The 23,876-nt window shown below is 43.2% G+C and overlaps 1 protein-coding gene across 1 annotated transcript in view; it reads left to right on the forward strand.

Annotated features, from left to right (window-relative positions):
* MUC16 (mucin 16, cell surface associated) overlaps positions 1–23,876 on the forward strand; it is a 102,587-nt gene that overhangs the window by 69,839 nt on the left and 8,872 nt on the right. Inside the window, exons 22-41 of the mRNA XM_012519078.3 lie at positions 4,820–4,941; positions 5,296–5,363; positions 6,365–6,537; positions 6,898–6,933; positions 10,014–10,135; positions 10,233–10,300; positions 10,751–10,923; positions 11,258–11,293; positions 13,853–13,977; positions 14,070–14,137; positions 15,174–15,346; positions 16,717–16,752; positions 17,605–17,670; positions 18,586–18,710; positions 18,801–18,868; positions 19,035–19,207; positions 20,408–20,538; positions 20,886–20,953; positions 22,369–22,517; positions 23,575–23,738. Coding sequence (XP_012374532.3) covers positions 4,820–4,941; positions 5,296–5,363; positions 6,365–6,537; positions 6,898–6,933; positions 10,014–10,135; positions 10,233–10,300; positions 10,751–10,923; positions 11,258–11,293; positions 13,853–13,977; positions 14,070–14,137; positions 15,174–15,346; positions 16,717–16,752; positions 17,605–17,670; positions 18,586–18,710; positions 18,801–18,868; positions 19,035–19,207; positions 20,408–20,538; positions 20,886–20,953; positions 22,369–22,517; positions 23,575–23,738 — 2,144 coding nt within the window. The remainder of the gene's footprint in view (positions 1–4,819; positions 4,942–5,295; positions 5,364–6,364; positions 6,538–6,897; positions 6,934–10,013; positions 10,136–10,232; positions 10,301–10,750; positions 10,924–11,257; positions 11,294–13,852; positions 13,978–14,069; positions 14,138–15,173; positions 15,347–16,716; positions 16,753–17,604; positions 17,671–18,585; positions 18,711–18,800; positions 18,869–19,034; positions 19,208–20,407; positions 20,539–20,885; positions 20,954–22,368; positions 22,518–23,574; positions 23,739–23,876) is intronic.

A 23,876-nucleotide genomic window follows, 5' to 3' on the forward strand; every position in this document is an offset into this window, starting at 1 on the left:
GATCATACAATATTTGTCCTTTGTGTCTGAATTGTTTCATTCAACATAATGTCCTCAAGGCTTATTCATGTTGTCATATGCACCACAACTTCCTTTATTCTTATAGTTGAACAATATTCCATCGTATTCATATACCACATTTTATTTATCCATTCATCATTGGTGGACACCTGGATTGTTTCCATCTTTTGGCCATTGTGAATAATGCCACTATAAACATCAGTGCAAATGTCTGTCTGTATTCCTGCTTTCAGTTCTTTTAGTTATCCTTACCAATAATCTTCATTTCTGCACTCATCAGTCCTTGCAGGAAAGGAAGAAGCCCTGATAGAGAGCCTGCAAATGTTTTTCCTTATGTTTAGTCTGAGTGTCATCACTCATTCTGTGGTCTCATGCTTTCTCACGTCTTACAGGGGAAAGGCAATTGGTCAAAAGATTCATGGACATGGTCCCAACAAATTTTTTATGATGATGATTTTTATTTTATTTTTTATTATCTTTCTTAAAAAGATACATAGATTACATAAAATGTTACATTATACCCCCATTCCTCATCCCCCTCATTCCTTCACATCAAGAACCTCTTTCATTATTGTGGTACATTCATTGCAACTGGTGAATACATTTTGGAACACTGCTCGACCACATGGATTATAGTTTACATTGTAGTTTACACTCTCTCCCAGTCCATTCAGTCAGTTATGACAGGACATATAATGTCCTGCATCTGTCCCTGCAATATCATTTAGGACAACTTGAAGTCCGGAAAATGCCCCCATATCACACCTCTTCTTCCCTCTCCCTGCCCTCAGCAACTACCATGGCCACTGTCTGCTCATCAATGATACAGTTTCTTCCATTGCTAGAGTCACAATAATTCTATAGTAGAATACCAGTAAGTACATTCTCTCCCATATTTTATTCTTTCATTCTGAGGATGATCCCAACAATTTTAAGCTCAAATAGGCTAATGGTTTGTACATTCTAGTTTGCAACTGTGAGAGGCAATAGGAAATAAACTCTGCCAAATACACACTCCCTGCTAACCTTTCTGGTCATGCTTTGAAATTGCTTCTTTGAGTCTGGATTGCTTATGTTCCTTGACATAGCTATTGTTTATCTCAGCGCACAGATCCTGAAAGCCATATGCTGTCTCCAAGGTCTAGTATAAAGGGTATGTTTCAGGAAAACCTCAGATTGCTGTCGTGTGTACTGTCTGCTGGATGTCATCTCCTGGGGTAGGCTGGCCAGATGGCAGCACAGTGCAGGGGGCACACACAGTCAGCCTCCTGCTGCCACACTCGCTGCACCACAGTCAAGGCTGAAATCTTGCAATCAGTGCAGACACTGCACCACAGTCAAGGCTGAAATCTTGCAATCAGTGCAGACCTCGCTACCTTCATTCTGCAGTTGTACTCTTATGTAACTGAATCCTTTTTTCACTATTAATTAAATGGAGCTTTCCAAAGATGTCAGGCAGGTTCTTAGGACACATCCTGGGAAGGAACAGGGGTGCATGCTTTCAGGCTCTGGAGGGGTGACTGGCACAGCTTCTTTCTTCTGTGAGGCCAGGAGCTCATGAATCACTCATTCCATCTGTGGTCTGAAGATGTGGTTTAGTTTTGTATCCACCACCTGAGAAATAATTCTGTCTACTCCAGCTTCCAACAGCCCTGACTGAACCACACTCTACTTCAGCCCATTTCGCAGCTCGTTCATTGTCGGATTCCATTCCTGCTAGTCCAGATGGGTAGCCACAAACTTTTCCATCCGGCTTGGTATCCACGTGGGCCAGGCAGTGCTAGTGGAAGTTGTCAAACAGGCTCTGGCTCTTAGCTCTACTTCATGATGAGGGTAATGAGTGGCAGGTTACCGGGGCATCGAGGCCTGGTGAAGCTGTCGTTCCCACGGCCCCTGGTACGGTTCCCCACCCCCGCGACGCCCTGCACCCCGCTCCGCTGCTGCCCATCGCACTCATTCCTCTGCCACCACCACCGTCCACCAGGGCTGTGCCCAGGCCCTCGAAGGAGATGGAAAAAAACTGCTTCTTCTCAGGGCCTCAAGGCCTGAGTCAGGCAGAGGTGGCTGCAGCGTCGGGGAAGGTGGTGGGTCCCGACGTGGTGAGGGAATGCGAGAGGTGGCGGTAGAGGGGGGCGCGCAGGCAGGCAATAGCCATAAAACACCCTGCTCAAAACCCGCTGCTCCAGATTGCATCACCATGGACATTTGCTTTCTGAACAGGCTCTAACTTACTGTTTTTCCTATAAGGTGCTTGCTCAGCACCTATCCACTTGTATTTATTTACAAAAGGGTCCCCGTTTTTACTTTAAACAAAATACTAAAAATTTTTAAAAGGAAGGGGAATTTTATTGTTTGTAATCATATAATTTTATACTTTTTACTAGCTATTCTATCATTTTCAGATTTATGTGTAGTCATTATAGTTATCATTTAAAATAGGTAGCTAGATCATATTCCATGGAACTGATATAATTATTGACATAATTCCCCTTGTTTGATATTGGTTTGATTTTAGGCTTCCTTTTCTTTACTATAAACATGGTTGCAGGGAGCAGACCCTAGCAGATCTCTAATGTATATATATTTTTTAACAAATCAATTTTTTGGATACATATTAAAAAAGCGTATAATTCATCCAAAGTGAACAATCAATGGTATTTAGTATAATTACATAATTGAGTATTCAACACCTCAATTATCATTAGGGCATTTTCATTATTTCAGTAATAATAAAAAATGAATATCATTTCCAGCCCCAGAACTCACTCTCCTGCCTAAGCCCTCTCTGAAACCTGCTTCTGAAACCTATATTTATCACCCCTGTCTTCCAAATGACTCCCTAACTCTTGATAGAGTAGAAAGCAGACTTATTCACTGAGAATAGATTTGCCAAATTTTGAATTTATCAAAAGTCATCTCACTAAAGGATCAACCCCCCCAGTTTACACAACTAATTAGTTTACTAATGGATTATTTAATAGATGCTCTTTTTGAATGTATTGAATGGAAATTAGTTGTTTCTTATTAGTGTCCTTATGATTATGTTCCTCATGATTGTATATAGTTTCCCTAAATATATCCTATGAATATTGTCATTTTAGCAGCATCTTAAGGAATGTTCCATTTGTCAAAATATGGCCCATTTCAACTCTTCACAAATATTGTGATTGTGTTTGATTCCCCCTACTTTTTTGTTATGAAAATTATCAAAAATAACACAAAAATTGAGAAAATAGAGCAAGAATATCCAGCTGTCCACCAATGGAACTTAACAGTTGTTGATATTTTATTTTATTTGCTTCTTTGAATAGTCAGTTCTGCTAGAAAGTGACATTTTGTTCCTAAAACTCTCCATGCTTTGTAAAATGTGCAATGAAAACACAGAGTTTACAGGACAAATAGGATTAGTTGCATATCACTTTAAAATATTCTCAATGATACATTTTTTAAAAATCTAATAAAAAACAGTAGCACAGTTTTACATGTTAAATGTTTAAGAAATACATTACTATTATAAATATGTCAAATTGTTCTCAGAGTATCAACAGTGTGGAAACAATCATGTTTAAGAAAACATTATAGGGAAGGGGATGTGGCTTAACTGATAAAGCATCCATCTACCATATGGAGGGTCCAGGGATCGATCCCCAGGGATTCCTGAACTGTGTTGTAAGCTGGCCTATGTGCAGTGCTGTGGCATGCAAGGAGTGCTGTGCCTGCGGGGGCATCCCTGTGTAGGAGAGCCCCCCACACAAGGAGTGTGCTCTGCAAGGAGAGCCGCCCTGTGTGAAAAAAAAAAAAGCATAGCCCACCCAGGAATGGTGTGGCATGCAGGGAGAGATGATGCAGCAAGATGATGCAACAAAAAAGAGACACAGTTTCTAGTGCCACCAGATAATGCAAGCGGATGCTGAAGAACACATAGCGAATGGACACAGAGAGCAGACAATGGGGGGGGGGGGTGCGGGGAACGGGAGAGAAATAAATAAAAAATAAATCTTTAAAAAATTGTAGAGCTGATTTAAATATAGTTGTAGATATAAATTTTTTTCAGAACTATTTAAAAGTTGCAAAAGTTGTGCTTCACACTATATATTTCAGCAAGAATCAGCAAAAAATTCAGGATACTTTCCTATGTAACCATAATACCACCATCATGCCCACACAATAGCAATAATACATTAGTATCATCTAATATACAGTCCATATTCAAATTTCCCCATATGTCTCCCTTCTGTAGGTGGCTTTTTTCAAACCAGAATCTAATCAAGCTTACCATACTGATTAGGTCATTGTCTTTTTTCATGTCTTTTGATCTAGAACAGTCCTATTTATTGCCTTCCTTTTTATTCTCACAAAATTGACTACTAAAGACAGCAGGCAAAACTGGTCCCAGGCTTTGTTTGATTACTTTACCTATATTCTTGAATAAGAATATACTCGAGAGAAATTATTCATAAAATAATTCTGGTTAAGTCAGTCAATTTGGGGAATTTCGGGAAAATGGCATATTGCTCCTCAGTCAAATTTCCCTAAAGACCCCTGAGAGTAAATAGGTCTGGGAGGGTCTTCAAAGGTGCCTGATAGGAGGAGGAAATTTGCTCATGCTTACCTGACCTGGACAATACCATCTTTGGTTTCAGTGTATGGCCAAAGCCTGGCACCATGTAAAGTAGAACATTCCATGGGCTCCAACAGAAAGGCTGAGCTGGCGGGCATTGCGCCCCACTGGTCCTTCAACTGCATTTTGCCTAAGCCTGACCTGGGTGTGGCCTCTCCTTACCCTTCCCTCCTGCAGCTGCTGGCCCTACACCTGTGCCCTTCACACTCAACTTCACCATCACCAACTTTCGCTACACAGAGGATATGCGACCAGGCTCCACCATATTCAACTCCACGGAGTCATTTCTACAAGGCCTGGTGAGAGCCCCTGCTACCTGTCTTTCTTTTCCAAATCCCAACTTACCCTCTGTTGTGTCATCTCCCTTATGGGTTTAAGCAGAGTGTTTATAAAGTTGTGGGCTCAGCACGCAGAGAGTTCCAAGTTTAAAACCTGGGACTGCCATAGACCAGTGTTGTGGTCTTGGACCACTGACCTTGAATTTTGTTACCTGTTTCATTATCTGTAAGACAGATATAATAAAAGCTCTTGTCCCAAAGAGTTTTGGTGAGAATTAAATGCAGTGTGGAGTGAATTTGGGAGTCAGTGTCTTAAAATTTTTTTAATTATGATTATTTTACATTTGCTATCATTCTCCTATTGTTCGTCCTCAGCTGAAGGTCTTATTTACCAACAGCAGCATCGGTTCACTCTACACTGGTTGCAGACTGACTGCCCTGAGGTGAGACCTGCTCTCTGACCTGCCCTAGGTATGGGACGGTTGGTTGTCCAGGGCCTGATCTAGAGTGAGGCAAATGAAGCATGTAGGCACACTATTTAAAGGAACATTCATCCTCAGGTGCCTGTGCTGCACTTTCATGATCCTGAGAGTGAGTTCTTCCTTAAATGTTGTGTCTTAGATGCCTTACTTGTTTCACCCTATTTCTGACCCCATGGTTTGCCCTGTTTATGCCCTCTTTAGGTAATCCTAAATCCAATTAAATAGACTTGATAGACCTGAATAGGCCACATGTGGCTTCCGTTTCATGTAGAAGGGTATGGACAGCAAACAGCACTCCTGTACGGAAGTGTGGGCATTTCTCTTCAGGGGCTCTCAGAAGTCCAGGGGATATTCTCTTTTGCACCCCAGATGACATCTAATGTACAAGAAAATGAGACTTTAATGGACAGGAATGAGGGGCTTTGAAGTCCCATGTCCCCTCCTACTTTTTTGTTGCCCTAGGGAGACATTAATGCAGGAGGCTGTTGGGCAACAGATGAGGAGTCATTTCTGTGCAGCATCTCGTGATGAGGTGCTCAGATTGAGAAATTGAATTGGGATCAGCTTTCTGAGATCTGATGAGTCTCTATTCAGAGCTACCATTCAGTCTCACCAGAAACTATGGGTGTTCTAAAAATGTTTCATTAATTAACCAATTAATTAATTAATGAGCACCTAAAATGGACCTGTCACAGGGACTGAGTATTTTCTATCAAGTAAGTAAGTTTGCACAGGTTGTTCAGCACGTGGCTGAGCTAAGGTTTGCAGTGATAGTCATTTGACTCTGAAGGGTTCACTTTTGTTCTTTGTAGTCTGGTGATGTTGCTTCTTCTCTGAGCAGCTCCTCCCTGTGTAAGAATGGCAGAGGAGCAGACATCCACAAGCAAAGGGGCTCAGAGAAGGATGGCCTGCCAAAGGTGCCCCTCTGTCCTATTTCCATCCCCATGTCCTTCTCTCCACAGGCCTGAGAAGGATGGAACCACCATTGGAGTGGACACCATCTGCATCTACCACCCTGACCCTGCAGGCTTCAAGCTGAACAGGGAGCTACTGTACTGGGAACTGAGCAACCAGACCTATGGCGTCACTCAACTGGGCCCCTATACACTGGAGAGAGGCAGTCTCTATGTCAACGGTGAGTGACTGGTGGTGACAGGGGTCTCCTTCTACCCCTCCCCTCAAGTGGGTCTTTCTGTTGCTGTCAAGTTTTGGCCAGAGAATAAATCCCTGGCTGTTTCTAGATTTTTCCTCTTCATTCTTCCTTCCTTGTAAGCTTCTCCTTCCCTTCTAAGGACTAAATCATATGGAGAGAGTCAGATGATCAGACAAAGGTTGAAGGAAGCACAACACACTACCTGGAAATGAAACAGCCTCCTGATTAAGGGATGCACATTCAGAGGTGTCCTGATGGGTTTTGTTCCTCCTGCAATAGTCCACCCCTTCATTCTCTCTTTAACTTTCAAACATCCCACCTATTCTTATCTACTCTCTGCAGGTTACACCAGTCCAGTCTTGATATCTGGCCCCACTGGTAAGTATTCAAACCCTGGGTGGCTCCATGTTCCACTGACCCTATGGGGGCAGCTGGTCAGTCCCCTCCAAGTCCAGGGCCTCAGGAATGAAGGAAGCTGGAGGACGCTGGTCAACCTCCCCTACCTCTATCTTCTGCAACTCAGGCTAGGCATCTGGGTCTCCTGTCTCTGGCATCTCCAAGGTGATGAGATTGCATCTTTCTCATTTTTGATGCTTTCTCTTCAGTTGCTATGACTTCTATACTCTCCTCAGGAACTTCTGCTGCACCAATGTCCTACAGCTCTACAGGTAGGAGCTTGCTCTTTATGTCTCCATTCTTCTTACCCTCATGTCTTCGTGGTTGGCAATAAGATGGGCAAATGGGGTGTTGCACAGACAAGGTAAGAGAAGAGGGTAGGCAAGATAAATCTTTCAGGCCATGCCCTTGGCAGAAACTTCTTGGTTTGGAGAGCTCTGTAACTCCAGGTTTTCAAGCCCAGATCGAAAGAGTGACTCCTTTTAATCACTCTTTGCTTTTTCTTTTTAAAATTAAAAAAAATTTTTATTAGAGAAGTTAGGGGTTTACAGAAAAATCACTCATAAAATACAGGGTTCCCATATAACACTTATTATTAAAACCTTGCATTGGTATGGTAAATTATTTGCAGTCACTTGCAGGTCAGCTAGATGCCTCTGCCTCTGGAAGATGTTTCATTATTGGTTAGAGTGCTTCAGTTCTCCTTCATGTCACCTCTTCCTTTTATCCAACAGGTTAGCTCAGGCTTGTTCATGTGGTGGCCATAGAGCTCCTAGCAGCAAGAGAGGATAAGCCCCAGTGCACAAGCACTTTCAAGGACTCTGCTTTTGTCACATTTCTCTTTTCCATTTTTCCAAAGAAAGTCACACAGCCAAGCCATATTCAAGAGGTAGAGAAATACACTTCCATCTTGTGATGGGAGGGACCACAGCATCACATTGCAAGAGTGTAGTTGAAAGTAAGGGAAGGATTCGTGGCCATTTTTACAATCTACCCTAAGCAACCTGCCATGGACCAATTTGTGACCATGTTCTTTTGGGGGCTCAAGGGGTCAATTAGTGAAAACAGAACCAGCAGTTCATTCTATTACAATGTCTGAAGCTTTACTATCTATTTGAAGGGATAGAAAATAGTGAAGGGCAAATCTAAGACTAATTCCCAAGGAGAGAGACAAATCTTTTCCATCATCCCAAAAAGAAGGGAACCAAGAGTGCCTACAACTCCAAGCAGGAGAATTGCATCCATCAACCATGTGGGATCTAAACCCCCTCTCGATATAGAGGTGGAATGGACATCACCATCCCAGGGTCCACAGGATGGAGGAATAAAATATGGATTAGAGTGGACTTATTGGTATTCTACTATAGAACTATCGTGACTAGTAATGGAAGAAACTGTAGCATTGATTAGGAGAAAGTGGCCACAGTAGTTGCTGAGGGCAGGGAGAGGGAAGAAGAGATGTGATGTGGGGGTATTTTTGGGACTTGGAGTTGTCCTAAATGATATTGCAGGGACAGATGCAGGCCACTTATATATCCTGCCATAACCCACTGAAAGTCCTGGGGCAGAGTGTAAACTACAATGTAAGCTGTAATCCATGCAGTGCAGCAGTGCTCCAAAATGTATTCACCAAATGCAGTGAACGTGCCACAATGATGAAAGAAGTTGTTATGTGGGAGGAGTGGGGGTGTGGGGTATATGGGAACCTCTTCTATTTTTTAATGTAACATTTTTTGTGATATATATATCTTCAAAATAAAACAGTACAGAATTTTAAAAAAAATTACCTGGGGGGGTTGTTGATGGGGTGGGAAATCTATGTATGAACCAAAAAAAAAAAAAAAGATTATATTCACAGGTACTGGGAGTTAGGACTTGAACATATCTTCTTTGGGGACACAAATTGATCCATTACATATGGTATGGTTGTACCATAGTTGGTTTGACTAGTAGCCTGTTGAGGAACATCTGAGTGGTTTCCAATATTTGGCTATTACAAATGGGGTCATTATTAACATTTGTGTACAATTTTTTTTAAAAAAGAAATTCTGTTCATAGTAAGCCTTAATTGCCAATTCCCTATCCTCACCCTGTTCCCTAGTAACCTATATTCTAGATTCTGACTCGATGAGTTTGTTAGAATACTTCAATTATGCTCCTTCTCATATTACCAAAAGCAGGGGCACAAGTGCCAACCTTGGCCCTCCCTCCCTCTCACTCTCCCGCATCCATCTGTCACCAACTCTCATCTCTTCTCCCTTCCAAATATCTTTCAAATCCTTCATTTCTCTGTATCTACATTGCCTCAACCTTTATTCAGGCCAAGAGCATCTTTTGATACAACCATGACAATAGCCTCCACTCTGGCCTCCTAAGTACCCCATACACACAGCAGATGTAGCATCATTCCTCATATAAATATGTCCGTACAACCCACTCTTGTTGACAGTATTTGAGTGACTCCATCTGTCTACAAGTCATGTCCAAACCCTTGTGCTAGATAGGTTCAATCTCTCACTTTCTTGGCTCAGAAGGCCCCTCCAATCTCATGTCTACACTTTCTGTGGCTACAAAGGAAAAACTTTAGGTTTCTTGGGTGTAACTACCCTGTCCTATTGCCAGGCCTTTACCCAGACAGTTCCTTCTGCCTGGAGCACTCTTTTCACTTTCTCAGCTACATTCACCTAATTTTTCTTTTTGGCTTACCTGAAATATTATCTCTATGAAGTTTTCCTCAGTTGTTTGGTTTTGAATGCTCCTCCTAGACTTGAATGGCACCCTGGTCATACCCTTGATCTGGTCACACCCTTGACCACAACACTGCAAGTCTATGTCTTATTAATCCTTGAACCTGCAAAGGCCACTACAGAACCTCATACACATTAGATGCTCGATGCATTCTCACTGGATGAATGATTAAAAGTGCCTAATGCCTTGACAATTCCAGAGTGTTCCTCTTTCAGCTCCTACAGCCTATGCTCCACTGCTGGTGCTTCAGCTAGGGAGCCAGGCCATGTTGGTCATTGCTAACTGCCAATCTTTCTCTCTTTCCACCACTGTAGCCTCTGGCCATGCCCTGGTGCTCTTCACCCTCAACTTCACCGTCACCAACATGCGTTACACACAGGACATGCATCCAGGCTCTGTGAAGTTCCGCTTCACTGAGAAGGTCCTACAGGGCCTGGTGAGAGCTCCCTGATGATTGCCATCATCCCTGCCTTGGTCATACGGCGCCTCAGTCCCTTGAGACCTCCCGCTCACCTCCCTCTGTTTTCTCACAGCTTGAACTCTTGCTCAATAAGACCAGTATGGGCCCCTTCTATTCTGGCTGCAGACTGGCCTCTCTCAGGTGAGACTCCCTTATGGAACAGTTCAGCAGGGTGGGTGGACCCTACTGCAGACCAATGGGGCTGAGTGCCTGGGCATGTCCCTGGCACTGTTCTTCTCCAGCCATTCCTTGGCTGAGATGATGAAAAAGCTCAAGGCTTAGAGATGAGAAACTGTTTTTATAGTTTATAGAATCCAGTTAATGTTTTATTTTGAATAAGGCTTCTCCTCTTTGAAAAGGTTTGTCAGCTGTTGCATCCTGTCTGCAAATTCTAAGGGAATTTTTTTCTGTCACCAGTTGTGAAGGTGTTTTCTCAGAGAAGAAACACGAGAACCCTTCTCCACCTCAGGATTAGCTGCTTCAGCATTTCTCTCAGTTGTCTCCCTCCCACTCTCTTCCTTTCCATACCCAGAGCACTCAAGCCTCTCCTTGGTGTTCTGTGACTCCATCCCCATATCTATCTTTCTCCAGGCCTGCAAATGGTGAAGCTGCCACCAAAGTGGATGTTGTTTGCACCTATCGTGCTGACCCTGAAGGCCACCGGTTGGATAGAGAGCGGCTGTACTGGGAGATGAGTTATGAGACGCATGGCATCACCCATCTGGGTCATTACATCCTGCACCCAGAGAGCCTTTATGTTAATGGTGAGGGATCATACTGCAGCCAAATCTCTTTTCAGTTAGAGTCTTGTGTTTTCCCAAAGTTCTAAGTGAGGGCTTCAATCTTTCCAGAGTGAACTTTGATCCATCCTTTTCTAGACTCCTGGTGGGGTTCAGTTTTCATTGTGAAAAATCACAGCTGTTATGGGGATAATGACTGTCCAGCCACATTCAGTATGATAGTTTGTCTTCTACCTGAACCTGCATCCGCTGCCTCTTTCCCTCTACTTTTCCAGGAGAGGTGTCTAAATCACTCCTTTCCCTTAACCTTTATGTTCATCCCAGCTCTCACTCATCTTCTCTCCCCTTCTCTCTGCAGGTTACACCTATAAAACCTTGACTCCGACCAACACCAGTGAGTATTTCTGACCCTGATTTCCTGGGTTCAATCTTACGTTGGTGTTTGAGGGTACTGCAGCTGATTCTCATTCACCTCATGCCCTCAGCAAAGAAAATATCTGGAAGGGCCCTTAACTCATTGCTTCACTCTCCTCTGGATCTTGATGGAGAATCCCAGTCCAGGGTGAAGGAGGACTTAGCCTCAAATATGATCTCCCACTGCATTCTGACCCTCACAGTGTTTTCATTCAAATTCTCCTTAAAAAAACTTGTCCTTTCTGTTCTCTTCCTGTCCTTTTATTCATTTCTCTATTTGTTGTTCTGAGTTTCTCAACATCAGTATTACACTTGTTGTTGCTGGGTTTTCAGCTAACATTTATTAAAACTGATTGCCTTCCAAGCAGTAAACTGATAGATATATACATGGTCTCCTTCAATCCTCACCACACCATGTAGCTTAGTTCTATTTTACAGATGAGGGGCTGAGTCTCCTGCCAAGTTCACATTAAGAAAAAATGATAAAGCAAGGACTTCATGTAACTATAATTCATTGTCTAACTTTCCAAATTATTTGTCTATTGGCTTATTCATTGCAAAAACATGCTGATTTTTAGTGTAAAACTATTACATTTGAGTTCATGGACCAAACTCCCTCTGCATCTCCAGCAAACCCAGTGATGGGCCCATTGTTGGTTTTCAATAATTTCCTTTTCATTAGGTTGTGTTTTCTCAAACCTTCCATATTCTCCTTGGGTTCATTACTGGTGTCTTACACCACAGCATCCTCCATTATTCTCTCCAACCACAGAAATTGTCTGGGACACTGAGGTCCAATAACAGTCTTATTTTCCAAGCGTTAGGAGAAAAACTAAGTTAACATCAGCATCTGTGTTTTGTTAATTATTGTTTCTCTGGCCCTTAGAATAGTTCCTGGAGCATGATAGAACAAATTATATATATGTGTGTGTATATATATAAATGTATATGTAAATGTATATATATACACACACATACATACACATACATATAAGGCAAGATGGATGAATGGATGTAGGGAAGAAATGATGGATGGAAGGAATGATGGTCAATAGAAGAGGAGGCAGGTAGGGAAAAATGATGGATGGAGGATGGAAGGATGGGCAGTTGGATAGATGGATGGGTAGAAGGAAAAACATAGGATGGAAGGAAATATAGATGGAAGGATAGAAAGAAGGTAGAGGGAAGGGAGGGAGGAAGGGAATGGAAAAGGATGGATAGATGAAAAGAATTAAAATTGGATGGATGGAAGGAAGGAAAGATAAATGGACAGAAGGAAATAAAAGGGGAAGGCATGAAAGGAGGAAGGGAAGAAAGAAGGATAGATAGATGGACAGATAGATGGAAGGGAAGAAAGGAGTGAGGGAGGAAAAAGGATTGATGAATAGATGGATGGAAAGAAAGATGGAAGGATAGATGAAAGGAAGGATGGAAGGAGAGAAAGAAGGGTGAACCAAAGGATGCTCCAAAGGAGTGATGAACAGAAGGAAGGAAAGGATGAAGGGAAAAGAGGTGGTCAACTTTTCTTCCACAGGTTTAGCCACTGCATCAACTTAACTGTTCTAGAGTCCAAGTCATGAGGTCTCCTGTTCACTTGCTTCCTATGTTCACTTATTCTACTGTAATATGATAGGACCTTCCATAAGATTCTATACAGGTCTCCCCAACTATTGGGTACCACACCAGCTCCATGAGCCTGAGAAAGAACAGAGAAAGGAGGTTAAGAGCATGGAATCTGGGGTTAAAGAACACTGGATTCAAACCCAGACTCTCCTTCCAGCCATGTGACCCTTCGTGTACAACTATTTCTGTGCTTTGGTTTCCTTCTTTGTGAAAAAGGATAATTCTAGTACTCATTTCATATATATCCATGCAAAATGCTCCATGCAGTGCCTAGCAAATACAAAGTGATCAGAAAGCACTTATTTATCATAATAAACTCTAAGATAGTGCCCAGTCTGTACCTGGCATTGTGCTAAGCACATTACAATAATTAACTTGCTTAAGCCTCATTATAACCTTTGAAGTAGAAATCATTATTAACCCACTGTAAGATGAGTAAATCAAAGTTCAGAGAGCTTGATGTGGCTATTAGGATTGATTTTTGTTATAAATATCATATGATTAATCAGTGCATATCTGGTTATAAGTGTATGTCTGGAGAAGGGAGAGCAAAAAAGAAATAGAAAGACAGAGACAGGCAGACACAGACAGGCAGAGAAAGAAACAGAGACAGAGAGATATGGGAAGCACAAAGAATATGAAATCTAGGGTCCTCACTTCCACATCAGCATGGCAGGGTTGAACCTGGAAAAAGCAAGACCTTCAGTCTTTTAAGGGCCTTCTCTTCCTACATGTGGGTGAAAATGGACCATCTCAATACCCTAAATCATTAAGCCCCTTTGCTGGTGGAATTGTCTCCATTAACAAGTAGCCCTCAGGCTGACAGAAAGAAAAAAGACTCCTTGGAAGCAGCACATTGGGGAGGACACTGGGTCCTTGACTTTTTCATTTGTCCTTTGTCTCTGCTTTGCCACAGCTGGGGAGGTTAGTGAGAAGCCATTCACACTAAATTTCACCATCGACAACCTGCGCTACTCAGCGGATATGGGCCGCCCCAGCTCCCTCAAGTTCAACATCACAGATTCTCTCATGCAGCACCTGGTAAGACACCTTCCTCTATTTCCCATTCTCTGTGCCCATCCCAGGGGTTGTTGCCCACTCTGACCAACAGTGGCTCTCTTCCTTCTCTCCAGCTCAGTCCCTTGTTCCAGCGGAGCAGCCTGGGTGCTCGATATGGAGGGTGCAGGGTGACTGCGCTGAGGTGAGAAACCCACTACCACCACCACTTAAGAGATTTGATTCTAATGATGGGGTTGCTCCAGGCTGGTGATGGGGTATCTTCAGAGGATCCTCTTTTGCATTCACTTTTACCCTCATTTCACTCAGTTGGCATTCTGTTGGTATTTAATAAGCATGTTTCCATTCATATTTTTAATCAACTGACACCTAATGCACAAAGCCTCTGGGGCAGATGTTGGATGCCACAGTGACAAAATAGGCTCTTCTCCTGCCCTCACCTAGTAGAGAGTAACAGACATTATACAGGAAAACACATATCTAAGTAAGGTGATTTCAGACAAGGTGAGGTGATGTGGAGCATAAATAAATAAAGAGGATGGGAAGGGTAACTATACCCGGGGAGCAGGGACCGTCTCTCCGTGGAGGTGAATTCTGAGCTATGTCCTGAGACAAGAAGTTTACAGCCATGAAAACTGTTCCAGGAAGAGGGAACATCATGGGCAAAGATCTTGAGGTGGGGATGAACTTGTCATGTTCAATGAATAGCAAGGATGCTGCTGGGGCTGGAGCAGACAGAGAAGGGGGAAGGAGATGAGATTCAAGACATCATAAAGGTCTTGGAGGACTTTGATTTTTATATGGAATCTCCAGCACCTATTGTACTAGGTGCTGGAGGTTTAACATGACAACACTGTACTAGACTGGCCCATTCCCTGTCCTCATGGAAATAATGAGGGAACGGGAACAAATAGTATATGATTACATAGTATGCCAACCAAACCTATGATGTGGAGAGCCCAGAGGAGGACCTCACCTGGTCTGGAAGGGTTCTTGGAGAAGGATGCATCTAAGCAGAGATCTGAAAGTTACTCAGGTAAGGAGGGGAGGGGATAATATTGCAAAAGGAAGTAACCCTGAGGTGAGAGAGGTGGCAAATGGTTCAGCATAGAACACAGGTGTACGGTATGCAGTAGCCACAGATGGAGACATACCAGGTGACCAAACTCCTCCAAAGTTCAGCCTTTCCCTTGGGTCCTAAGAGTTATCTCCCCTACCAGGTCTGTGAAGAATGGGGCCCAGACAGCAGTGGACATCATCTGTATCTACCGACAGCACCTTAGGGGCCCAAGCCTGTCTGCCAAGCAAGTGTTCCATGAGCTGAGCCGGCAGACCCGTGGCATCACCCGGCTGGGCCCCTACTCTCTTGACAAGGACAGCCTCTACCTCAATGGTGAGCAGCCCTCAGCCCATCTTCACTGGGTCTACCTCTTCATCCTAGGAGGATTCTGCTTACCAGTTCACTGGGCAAAGACTTAAATAGACTCCAGTGTGAGTCCTGACTCCACCATTGACCTCCGATAGCCTCCCATAAGACTAACCCTTGATTAATCACGTTACAGATGAAGAAACCAAAGTTTGGAAAGGTTAAGTAATTTTCCCAAGTATGTGTAGCATTAGAGTGGTGGAACCAGGTCCTGAATCCCACTTGTCAGAATCCACTGGTTCCATTCTTTGCATTTAACTCATAGAAAAGTCTCCTTGGGGGAGTGCTGGAGAAAGAAAACCCCACATCTGTCTCCCCTCAAGGCTTTCCTCTCACCCTTGACCAGGGATGGGATTCTTTCCTGGGTAGGGCCCTATGCCAGGTAGGAAGGTAGACATTTTGAACATCTAGGAGGTCTAAGTGTCAGACACTGGATATCAGCATCAGCCTAGAACCCAGGAAAGGACTATGTTTAACAAGAAGGTGTCCTGCCTGAGGTTCTGTGAAGCAAAGCATGGCTGCAGTGAGGATGATGGAAATAACTCCCTCTCCTTTCCCTTCATCCTTAACCGGGGAATGGTGCTTGGAAAGTCACATTCTTTTACTTCCTATTCTTCTCACCATTGCTCCATGAGACAGGCAAGGAGGATATGGCCTTTATTAGTTTATAAAGAGGAAAACTGAGGCACAGAGAGGTGAAGGGACCTGTCCATCACCACAGTAAGTTTGTGTTCAGTTTAAGTCTTGGTGTTAAATCCACATCTGTACGCTTTGTTTTGGCCATTGCAGGAGCCAGCTTAGGATTTGCCACTTTATGAATGGCACATATTTTTCATTTTATTCATTCATTAATTACCAAGCATTACTATAAACTAGACCCTCTACCTGGCACCTTGGACAGAGATAAGTCAAACATATCCTGTCTTAATGTAAATGCCAATTAAACAGAGACTATTAATAATTTTATTCAGGGTTATGTTCCTCAAATGTAAAATGGAGGCTGAAACTTTGTAAGTCCTCAATAAATATTCATTGGATGGAGGGACACAATGATGGGAAGATGGAAAGGAAAGGGTGGATGGTGAATGGATGAATGTATAGGGAGGGGGATAGATATGTGACACAAACGTAATAATACTTCTTTGTTGGGGTCATGCTGGGGTGGGGGAGAGGGAAGGGTCAGTTCTTATTTGGGGATCAGAAAAGGAGGTGGTCATGTAAGCCAGATCTTAGAAGGTGCATGGTGCTCATCAGATGCATAGAGGGAAAGGCATTCCAGTAGGGGACTACATCTAGAACTATTCCGATGCCTCTCAAGTGTTACTTTTTGTTTCCAGGTTACAATGAACGTGGTCCAGCTGAGCCTCCTACAAGTATGTATCCTTACACCTAAGCACTCATTTCAGCCTTTGTGTGTTCTGGACCAAGCTCTTCTCGATTCCAAAGACCCAAACTCAGCCATGTCTCCTGATGGGACCAAAGCCTCAGTGGGGAGAAGGGTGGGTCTTTGGCCTCTTCTGGACTGAAGTCATGTTATTAGCTTTCAGTATTTTTCATGCCCTTCTGACTTGGACAAGCATTCCCTCCAAGGATACATGTTGAAGCCAGATGGTGACTTTTAAGCTATGCTTTCAGTTGAAAAAATTTCCTACAGTGGCCCAAGCAGGGGCTTTCCTATCAAGCTAAAAACACTGGTGGCTGCTCAAGTGGCTTTGGCCAAATTTACCAATTCACTTACCCCATGGTCCACTCATCTATTTTTCCACCCATCTGTTCTTCCATCCTCCTCTCAGCAGTCATCTTCCATCTACCCATCTGTTCACCCATCCTTCTACCCATTTACTTGTTTGTATTTCTTTCCTTCTGTCTTTCCATCTTTTTTTCTTCTACCTCTCTAACTTTTCTTCCTGGTTTTTATTCTTCTTTTCCTTCTCTTTGACCTTCCCTCTGTCCATTCCTCCCTTTGTCCATCCATTTATCCCATCTGTCTATCCATGTTTCTGCCCATCCATCTATCCTCTTTGTAAGACTCTTCCTCACTCTCTTGGGTTAATTCATTCACATTTTGCTTAGGTCTCTACTCACACTGCTGCTCCTTCCCTCAGTCTTATTTATGGTATACTTGTTCTGGGTTGGACAACTGCTGGAGTCCAGGTGAGCCTGGGAGGCTTCTCCCACTATTTCTTGGGGTCTCTGTCTCTCCATGATGTCCACCGTTTCCACAGCTCCTGAGCCAGTGAAGACATCCCTGCCTCCTTCATCAGTACCTGTGCCACCAGAAGCCACCACAGGTACCAAGAAACTCCTCTTATTCCCTGATCTAGTTCCACACCTCCACTAGATATCTGTCCCATGGGGACTGAGAAACTTGGGTGTGAATATTCTTATGTCAAGACAGTTGTTCTGCTCACAAAGAATAGACCAGCAATTCAAACAAACCCTTGCCCTCAAGGAGCTCTGTCTGGTCTTATGAAAGAAATAGACTATTGTAACACAATGAGGGAGGTTTGGGGAGAGGCACCTGGCTTTGGTTGGCTGAGGCTTTCTGAAGAAAGTTTTATCTGAACTGAATCTTTATAAGTAGAAATAATCAAGGCAACAGGGCATTAAGGTTGTTCATAGAAGAGGGGATTGCATGAGCACAGGCTCAGTGGCCAGAACCCACAAAATATACATAGGAGAATTGAGAAGAATTTGTTTTTTTATGGCACATAAAGCTTAACCAGGTTGGATAGAAACACAAGCCTCAGTTACCAGGGCCCATGTTGGTCAGAGTCTTGAATGTCAAGTCAAGAAGCTTTAAATTAACACTAAAGACCTTAGGGATCTATGGGACATACTAGAGCAGGGGCTGCCCCAGTGAGAGTTTCCATTCAGAAAGACTTCTGGTGTTCAGTGTACAGAACATATGATAATAGATAGGCAACTCAGTGAGTCTGATGGGTTGCTGTAAGAAAACCCTAAGTTGGGACAGGGATGAAGAGAGGCTATAAAAGTGAGAAACATTCAGCAAGTGGAACTGGTGTTACTTGGTGGTAGGCACAAGGGAGGACCTGAGAAATTATGCACATTCAGACTTGGATGACCATGTACATGAGTGATGGTACCAATGGAATAGAAGACAACAATTAAAATGAGTTCAGGGCTCTGATATGGTCTCAGGCCAACTCTTAGCAATGAGAGTCTTTCCACTTTTCTTCCTGCAGCTGTGGGACACACCCTGAAGACCTTCACACTCAACTTCACCATTTCCAACTTCCAGTATTCATCAGACATGGGCAACCCTGGCTCTATCCCATTTAATACCACTGAGAGTGCCCTGCAGAACCTGGTGAGACCCTGGTCCCAGCAGCTCCTAGTGGTATAAACCCTCCTCCAACCATGGTTCTTCATGACCGCCCTTCTCCTCTTTCCTCCCCAGCTTGAACCTTTGTTCCAGAAGAGCAGCCTGGGTTCCTTCTTCTTGGGTTGCAAACTGATCTCCCTCAGGTGAGACCCTTCTTTCCAGGCATTTGCCAGCAATGACCACACTGCTTTGTGACCACACCTTTCACAGCCTTCCCATTCATCTTTTGCTTGCTCTATTCTCCTGCTGGCCCACTTCCCAGAGGTCTCAAGACCTCTCCCTAAAATCTCCATAGCCTTCCTTTATTAGGCCTAAGAAAGACAGGGCAGCCACTGCAGTGGACACCATCTGTACCTACCGTTCTGATCCTGTGGGCCCTGGATTGGACAGAGAACAGCTATACTGGGAACTGAACCAGTTGACCAATGGTGTCACCCAGCTGGGACCCTATACCCTAGAAAGGGGAAGCCTCTCCATCGGCGGTGAGCACCCATGCTGAATTTGTATTTATAGTGACCCTTACTTTTCTGTATTCTGTTTTCTTCCCTTTCCAAGAAGTCAGTCCCAGGTCTGGTTGGCAGACACCCTTCCGCAAACAACCTGGTGGATGAGTTGCATCTCTCATTATTTCAGATAAATAGCATGAAATTCTCTGATAAAATTAATTCACTGTCTCTTAACTAGAAAACTAAAATGTCAGACCCATGGAACCTCCAGGGATATGGTTACAGGTTCTATATGAAGAACCTCTAAGTCAGTTATTCCTGCTTAGAGGTGATTCTATATCCAAGTGGACATTTTGTAATGTCTGGAAACATTCTTGATTTTCATAACTTGGCAGTGAAGATGCTTGTTACATTAGGTGGGTAGAGGCAAGAATTGCTGGCCCACCCCCTGCTAAGAATTATCTGGCTCAGAATGCCTATAGAGATGAGAGTGAGAAACCTTGTTGTATTGCTTCTCACAGTTCCTAGATGGGGACCATCCCAACATTTATCACACTTAACTAATCATTTATTTAATTTTCTGTCCCTGCCTTACATTGCCAGCTCTACAAAATTAAGGTCTACCTGGTAAGTTATTGAATTCTTGATTCTCAATATGTTGGTACATCATATTTCTTAATGAATGAGTGAATGCATGAATAAACAATAGAAAATGAGTATCTCAGTCCCCCGTGTTTGGGGATCTGCTGTATTTCACATTTGTGCATTCAACACACTTATATGGGTGATACACTATGGGCCACAATAAAGACAGCAAAACTGTTGTTAGCAGGGAACTGTGGGAGATCAGAGCAGTGGTGAGTTAAAGAGGATTTCCTAGAAGAGGATATTATGCATTTGACACTGTATTAGTCACTGGCAACCACAGTCAACAAGAAAGAGAAGGCTCTCTGCTCCCCTGGAGCTATATCTCCTCGGGCTCTTGAAGCATGAATAGGAATGTTCAGGAAAAGAAGAGGGTGCAAGAGTGTTCCAGGAGAAGGGAACTGAATAAAGAATGCTCAAGTCAGGAGAATTTCTTCAATATCCCAGCCTTTCCCCTCTTGGGGGAAACTTTCTATTTGTTTCAGCATGCAGGCCTAATTTTGGCAGACACTGACAGCAAGCCACTGAACCACTCTGGTTTCATGTAAGGAGCTCAAGGTCCCTACCTATCTTCTCGTTCCCTGACCCCAGGCTATAGACCCCAGAGTTTATCCATTCAGAGCAAGTACCAGCTGCATTTCCGCATCATCAACTGGAACCTCAGCAACGCTGACCCCACATCCTCAGAGTACATTGCCCTGCTGAGGGACATCCAAGACAAGGTGAGGGCTTCCCTTGCCCCTCCTGTCTCTAGTTGCCTGGGTGCCCCTCTCGCTCCTCCATTTGACTTACATCTATTAAGTTATTATTTCAACTCTTCACTTTACCTATGTGTTATAAATCCTCTCAATTTTCAAAGGTTGCCTCCTCTATTTCCCAGATGGGCAAACTGAGGCTCAGAAAGGTGTGGCATGCCTAAGGTCACATAATGAATTAGGGCTCAGAAACAGGATTTAAACTCAGGTCTTCTTTCCTCTAAGGCCTATGTTCTTTCTACTGGCTTCAGCTGCCCCTTGGTACCCCCTAAGCGACCTCTATCTTATGTCATCTCCCCTACCCCTCATTCTAGGTCACCAGACTCTACAAAGGCAGCCAGCTAAAAGACAAGTTTCACTCGTGCATGGTCACTGACTTGAGGTAAGTTGGGGAGATTGGAAACACTGGCTGTGCTGGTAGCTTGTAAGTTTGAGCTCCAGTATATACTAGAGCTGGAAGTCACTGACATGGTGCCCATTCTCCCTTCTCCCTCACATTCCTAACAGCTAATCATATGGTCTTCTCCCATAGTATTTTGGGGGTGGGGGTGGGTGGGTTGGTAGGTGGGTATTAACCTCATGTGGCTACCAAACCCAAATTACCTCCTCTTCTGGACACTTGAGAGAGCCAACTCTTTGTTTTAGTAAACATTTTCTTTTGAAGTAATTTCAAATGTATAGGAAAGTTGCAAAAATAATACAAAGCCCTTTCAGAGAACTCCAACATAATTGCCCACCCAAATACCCAGATCCACCATTTTGCCACATTTGATTTCTCCTTTTCTTCTTTCTTTTTCTCTCTCTCTCTTTCTCTCTCTCTCTCTCTCCCTCCCTCCCTCCCTCCCTCTCTCTCTCTCTCTCTCTCTCTCTCTCTCTCTCTCTCTCTCTCTCTCTCTCTCTCTCTCTCTCTCTCTCTTTCTTTCACATTTGAGAGTCAGTATCTATATCATCCTGCTTGAACACATACTACTTCCCTGTAATTTACCTAAGAACAAGGATAATCACTTATGTAACCACTTATGTCCAGTTAGCTGGTTCAAGAAATTTAACATTGATAGAAAGCTTCTGCTCTATATTCCTTTTTTTCTTCATTTGCCCCAATAATATTCCTTTGGGAATTTTTTCTCCATTATTTTATCCAGTCCAAGATCATGTATTATAATTATTTGCCTTGTCCCTTTAGTCTTTTTCTCACTCTTTTAAATTGTGGAAACATATATACAACATGAACTTAGGGTAAGCCAATTTTTGATATAGAACTCAAAATACAAACTGAATAATAATATTTATCATAGCCTAGACTTTCTGCTGAGTACTTTCATGCATTATCATCTCATTTAGTTTTCAAAGAAATGCAGTGGATTTCCCAGGAACTATCAAAGCAGGGATTTGAACCCACATCTCACAGGGCTAGGTGAAGAAACTAAGGCACTGAGAAGGGGAGGATTAATGAGCACAGTGCTGATCTTGAATATTTCCAAACTGTAGTTCCATTGTCTGTTGCATTGCTACACGAGGAAAATTATAATAATGACTTCCACCAAGCATGAGGGTAAATGTATATCATGGGGTCTGAGATACACAAGTGCTCAATAAATGTTCATCATTGTTATTCCTTCCATCCCACATCCTAGAATTCTCCCCTTCTAGGGAAGAATATTTTCCTTAGACTTGGGGAGGAGGAAGTTAGGTAATATTCCACTGCTTGCCTCCAAGGTCTTTGACTCTTTATGGCTAGAAGTCAGGAAACACTGCTGCTGTTGGGTGCCCCTGAGTTCCCCTGGTTTCTGTCCCCAGGGTGGACTCCATGCTGGTCACCATCAATGCACTGTTTTCCTCCAATTTGGACTCCAGCCTGGTGAAACAAGTCTTTTTGGATGGGACCCTGAACTCCTCATCCCACTGGTTGGGTGCTACCTACCAGCTGGTTGACCTGCAAGTGATTGGTATGAGGTGGGGTGGCTATTTCATGACTGGAAGAGATAGGCTGGGAGGAAAGAATGGGACTCCCGAGTATCATTGGAATAGATGGAGGCTTGAGACAGAAAAATGGGACCTTCTGGAGCCCCATGTTGATGCTCCCTGATAGTGGATCATCCAATAAAAGGCAGGAAAAGAGTATGCAACAATAACCAAGGAAATGGTTGTTTTTTGCCAGTAAATATTTCTAGCCCAAAATGTGAAAGATAATTGCTTTCTTAGGTCTGCAGTTATGCCATGGAGTGAGTGGTTGATTTGTTCATTAGCTCAACAAATATTTAACAAAAGTAAACAGGCACTAATAGTACAGTGTTATAATTGCTATTATAAGGGAATTTCAGGAGTCTGTAGGAACCCTGAGGAGGGATACACAGCCCTATGTTGGAAAGTTTTATAAAGAAAGTGATGAAGAATCTGAGATACAAGAAATAACAGGACCTAGTCAGGGGAAAGAGCACTCCATGTATCTAGAACCTAGAGGATAAAAAGGGCATAGCATATTTAGAAAAACTGTAAGAAATTTGGTGTGGCTATAAAATGAAGAGTTGATGGTGGAGGGTAAAAAGTTACTACAGAACTTCGTGGAGGCACTGAAATCTATGAGGAAGAGCATGGTATACTCAGAGTTCTGCTTTAGAAGGGAAATCCTCAGTATGCTGGATGGAGAATGGTCTGGGAGTGAGAAGACTTGGAGTTTAGGATGACCCATAGGAATCCAAGTCATTCATTAGAACCTTAGGCAACTGTGTGATGGATTCTTATTGTGGTAATCAGCACCTGTATTTGCTGCCCGAGTCCCAGAAAGACCCAATGTCCTAGAATTCTCAAACCTGCTTGTTGGTAGAAGAGGATTGGGGACAGGTAGACAGACAAATGGACAAGTAGATAGAGGGTCTTCTGTAGCCTACCTTTAAAATACCAACTCATCACATAGCCAGGAGTAAGTAGACTGATTGAAATTATGTCTTTATCAAAATCCTCTTCTGACATGGTGGTTATACCTACTTCGTTTTTTTTTCCTAGAAGTGGAGCCAACAGTTCATCTAGGGACAGCCAAACCAACAAGCAGTTCCAGCCCCCAGCACTTTCAGCTGAATTTCACCATCACCAACCTGCTATATTCCCAAGACATAGCCCAGCCAAACTCTACCAAATACCTATGGAATAAGAGAAATATTCAAGATGCAGTGAGTATGGGGCTGTGTGTCCATTTTTTCCCTATGCAAAGACTGACTCAAGAATACCAGTTAGAGGGTGACTTTTCATAAGAGTTCATGAGACAATTTCTTATTCCCATTTTAAGATTAAGAAGCAGTGCAGAGAGG

Source organism: Dasypus novemcinctus, chromosome 19 (assembly GCF_030445035.2).
Source record: "Dasypus novemcinctus isolate mDasNov1 chromosome 19, mDasNov1.1.hap2, whole genome shotgun sequence".
Lineage (NCBI taxonomy): Eukaryota > Metazoa > Chordata > Mammalia > Cingulata > Dasypodidae > Dasypus > Dasypus novemcinctus.